The sequence below is a fragment of the Lampris incognitus genome, chromosome 7 (genome assembly GCF_029633865.1).
Source record: "Lampris incognitus isolate fLamInc1 chromosome 7, fLamInc1.hap2, whole genome shotgun sequence".
Lineage (NCBI taxonomy): Eukaryota > Metazoa > Chordata > Actinopteri > Lampriformes > Lampridae > Lampris > Lampris incognitus.
In genome coordinates, this window is record NC_079217.1 from 65987673 (window position 1) to 65992619 (window position 4947).

At 47.4% G+C, this 4947-nt stretch overlaps 1 protein-coding gene across 1 annotated transcript in view; it reads left to right on the top strand.

Moving 5' to 3' along the window:
• The first annotated feature begins 360 nt into the window (after positions 1 to 360).
• The window catches only part of masp1 (MBL associated serine protease 1), a 39897-nt gene continuing 35310 nt past the window's right edge, over positions 361 to 4947 (top strand). The window contains exons 1-2 of the mRNA XM_056283644.1: positions 361 to 408; positions 3168 to 3390. Coding sequence (XP_056139619.1) covers positions 380 to 408; positions 3168 to 3390 — 252 coding nt within the window. The 5' untranslated portion in view covers positions 361 to 379. The remainder of the gene's footprint in view (positions 409 to 3167; positions 3391 to 4947) is intronic.

The following is a 4947-nucleotide window of genomic DNA, read 5'->3' on the forward strand; positions in this document are numbered from 1 at the left end:
ATGACAGGGGCAAACGGGGCATTAGAGTGTGCGCGCGCGCGCGTGTGTGGGGGGGGGCGAGCGTTAGAGAGAGAGAGAGAGAGAGAGAGAGAGAGAGAGAGAGAGAGAGAGAGAGAGAGAGAGAGAGAGAGAGAGAGAGAGAGAGAGAGAGAGAGAGGGAGGGAGAGAGCGAGAGAGAGAGAGGGAGAGAGAGGGAGGGAGGGAGGGAGGGGAGAGAGAGAGAGGGAGGGAGGGTGGAGAGAGAGAGAGAGAGAGAGAGAGAGAGAGAGAGAGAGAGAGAGAGAGAGAGGGAGGGAGGGAGAGAGAGAGAGAGAGAGGGAGGGAGGGAGAGAGGGAGGGGTGAAAAGACGTGTAGTTCTTTGGACTCCGGGTTCTGAACATGACTACAAGTTCTTGGACAGACATGGGGTGAGTACTCAGGTTCTGTCCATTACGGTAAAACTTGTAAAGTACTACATGTACAGCTGTGCGTACTGCGACGCCGCGGTAGCGTTCAGCGCGCTGGTGCTGCAGTCTCGCCTGGCAGCCTTCTGCAGGTCTGAGGGGAGTTATGAAGGAGAACTGCCGAGGCGATCCGTTTTCTGTTGAGTTGCGCCGCCCGGGTGGAGACCCGTCAGTCCCCCTGTCTGGCGGACCGTGGTCTTTATTTTCCTGAGCTGTGGGAGGGTTGCCGGACCCGTGCGTGATGGGTGGTAATTCTAACGAAACGTCCACAAACACGTCCAGCTCATCCGCGGTTGAGGTGATTAGTCCACCGTAACCCGGAGCAGGAGGAGCAGGACCCGAGTCCGCTGTAACGCCGCACGTTTCACTTATCACCTGAATGACACGCGTAGTAACGGGAAGGACGAGACGTTACGTTACGTGTCGTTACGTTACGTGTCGTTACGTTACGTGTCGTTACCGTCACTGTACATGGTTCAGTCGGTGTAGCTCAACTCATTTACCTCCGTGTCGACATCAGAGAAGAGCTGACACCCTGCGTTTTTTATTGTGTACTACGGTTTGAATCAATAGTACTACCACAATTACTACGACTCTTACTACTACAGGTTCTGTTGCTCTCATGAGAACTGTCATTACTACTATTGCTATTTGTACTACAACTACTTCTACTACTAGCACTATTACTTCTACTGGTAGCACTAATATTACTGCAACTACTGCTATTGATACTAGTGCTACCAGTAATGACATTAAGAACAGTAAGGACGCCCATGGCATCTGTTCTTGACTCGTTGGTCGACAGTAATGAACGCCACATGCAGAACACTGTGGATGTTGTGCATGAGGTGAGGGACATCATCATGGAGAGGATGAAACAATGGTCTCTTATGATATTAAGTCTCTCCTCACGTGCCTTCCTGTTGATGAAGCAGTGGAGGTAGTCCATATGAAATTACAAAACGACCCCACCCTTAGCAATAGAACCACCCTTAACACTGACCAAGTGTGTCTGCTCCTGAAGCTGTCTTCAGTCCACGAACTTCACATACAGGGGGCAGTACTATAGGCAGAAGCATGGGGGCGCTATAGGTTCCCCAGTCTCACCTGTAGTGTCCAGCTTGTACATGGAGTTAGTGGAAAAGAGGCTCTGGTGTCCTATCCAGGGACACCACCTAGCCATTGGTTCAGATTTGTGGACAACACCTGGGTTAAAGTTAAATCTCAGGGTGTAGCACATTTCACCACCACATGAACTCTGTGGACTCCACATCAAGTTCACCAGGGAGGATGTGGAACATGACAGGGTAGTCTTCTTACACTGTGAAACTGCAGTTGGTGATGGGGGACATTTGATTGGTGATGTTTACTGTATACCAACACATACTGATCAGTACTTAAGGTTTGACTCTCATCATCCACTGGAGCACAAACCAGGAGTCATCAGGACGCTGCACCACCCAGCTGACCACGTCCCCACCGACACAGCGGCCGGGGAAGAGGAGAAATCCCACGTTAAACAGGCCCTGGTTAAGTGTGGTTATCCTAACATTTGTCAAAGCCAGGAAGACCCCAAACAGTGCCCCAGCCAATCGAAGAGAGGAGGAGGACAACAGCTGTATAACAGTAAACCAGTGGTGTTTCTGTATGTGGTGGGAGTGTCGGAACAGTTGACACATGTATTTTCCAAACACCGCGTCTCAGTTGCTTTCAAACCCCAAAACACACTGCACCAGAAGTTGGTCCAGCCCAAGGATCAGGTCCCCTGCACAAACAGAGCAATATAGTGTAGCTGTTAAGCACCAGGAGGATTGCCGTGACTTGTGAAAAATAAACAGACGCTGGACAAGAGGATGACACAACACAGGAGAGCTAACATGTCAGACCAGGACTCCACAGTCTACACCATCTACAGACCAGGACTCCACAGTCTACACCATCTACAGACCAGGACTCCACAGTCTACACCATCTACAGGCCAGTGACCACTCTTTCAAGGATGAGGATGTGCACATCCTTGATAGGGAGGAACGCTGGTTTGAACGGGGAGTCAAAGAGGCCATCTATGTGAAGAGGGAACAACCATCCCCGAACCGAGGGGCGGGGGGGCTATAGAGTACATGTGTCACCATCTTACAATGCTGTGATTGCAACTATTCCCCAACCTTCAGTGAATAGTACACATGGCCATTGTAACTCTAGTTAATGATCACGGGCTTTGCATATGAAACCGACCGTTGTTTTCAGGTGAGGACACTGTATTGTTTATAAGGGTGGGGACACCTGCAGTCAGGTGAGGACACTGTATTGTTTATAGGGGTGGGGACACCTGCAGTCAGGTGAGGACACTGTATTGTTTATAAAGGTGGGACACCTGCAGTCAGGTGAGACTGAAGAGGTCACTTAAATGATGGTGAAACGCATCTGTCGATAAACGTTGTGTCCAGAAGAACTGATTCAACTTTCTTTGGCTTCTTTACCTGGATTATTGAGCATGCATCAAGACAACAGTAATAACAGTAATAACAGTGATGACAGTATTCATGGTAATAACAGTGATGACAGTATTCATAGTACTAACAGTAATGACAGTATTCCTGGTAATAACAGTAACGATAGTAATAGTAGTAGTAAAAGCAAAGACAATAACTTCAGTAATAATAATAGTAACAGTGATAACAGTAATGATGAAGGTTAATTGGATCGTGTTCTTCCTGTTCCAGCTGCTTTATTGTCCTGCTCACCTGCTTGAGCGCCACCAGTGCCGAGGTGCTTTCTCTCACCGCCATGTACGGGAGCCTGCAGTCGCCACACTTCCCAGAGCCGTACCCCAGAGAGACGGATCTGAGGTGGAACATCAGCGTTCCAGAAGGTTTTCAGATCAGACTCTACTTCAGCCACTTCGACCTGGAGCCCTCCTACCTCTGTGAGTACGACTACGTCAAGGTAAGACACCTCACGACCTTCCCGTCCCACTGTGTGTGTGTGTGTGTGTGTGTATTTGATAGATGGTACTGCAGCTTTACCTTGGACCTCTTCACTACCGTCTACACTTTTATCTTCCCGATGAACCTACGCGTTAAAGTCTAGACTTAGTGATGGAAAGTGAAACTGTGCTGTTGTTCTACTGTTGCTGTCACTCCAAGTCTCTCTGGTTCCACTTTTATCTCGTGCTGTAAATAGCAAAACATTGCGTGGAGGAAACAGGAAGATCCAGTAGTTAATAGATCACGAACCGAGAATTTGATTTAAGCTCCACCTCCTCCCTCTTCTCAACCCATCAGATCTGTTTGCAGGCGAGTGGCGGGACGTCCAACTAGTAGTTTATATAACTTCTTCAACATGTTGCTGAAGAAAAAGACTTAGATTTAGGTTAGGTTTAGGTCTACGTTTAGGTCGTTTTAGTTGTAGGTTAGGTTTAGGTCTATGTTTTGGTCTAGGTCTAGGTTAGGTTTAGGTGTAGGTATAGGTGTAGTTTTAGGTCATACTTTAAGGGTAAGCGTTATGGCTTGACACCAGCAATCAGAATCAGAATCATGTTTATTGGCCATGTAGGTTTGCACATACATGGAGGGTGACACTGGTTTCGTGGCTCTCTCAGTGTACTGAACATAGAATAATAACACTACAACACAACAGTCTTCACATATATATATACACACAAGGACTGACATACAGGTGAAATAAGAGGTGATGAAGTGCAATGATGCAGAGAATATATCAGAGATGCTGAAATATATGTTAGCAGGTTACTTACATACATGGCTGAGGTAGATGGACCTGACAGAGTGATGGCAACAGTATACGTTCAATGTACAGTACAGTCTATACACCATGTACAGTACAGTCTATACATGTACAGTACAGTCTATACAACATGTACAGTACAGTATATACAACATGTACAGTACAGTATGTACAACATGTACAGTACAGTATATACAACATGTACACAGTACAGTATGTACAACATGGTTGGATTTACTGACAGTGTTAAACGTTCATTTGAATGACAGCCTGTAGAAAGAAACTGTTTTTATATCTGGTTGTTTTGGGGTACAGTGCTCTGTAGTGCCTGCCAGAGGGGAAGAGTTGGAACAGGTTGTGACCAGGGTGTGATGGGTCTGCAGTGATGTAGCCTGCCCGTCTCCTGAGTCTGGAGGTGTATAAGTCCTGAATGGAGGGTAGGCACCAATGATTTTCTCTGCAGACCTAACTGTCCATTGTAGTCTGTCCCTGTCCTGTTTGGGGGCCGATCCAAACCAGACAGTGATGGATGTGCAGAGGACAGACTGGATTATTGCAGTGTAGAACTGAATCAACAGTTCCTGAGGCTGGTTGAACTTCCTGAGCTGGTGAAGAAGAACCGTTTAATCCTGTGATATGGGGTTTTTTGGGGACCGGGATGATAGTGGAGCTCTTGAAGCAGGAGGGGACTTCACACGGCTCCAGTGATCTGTTGAAGATCAGTGTGAAGATGGGGGCAAGTGTCGTTTGTCGCAA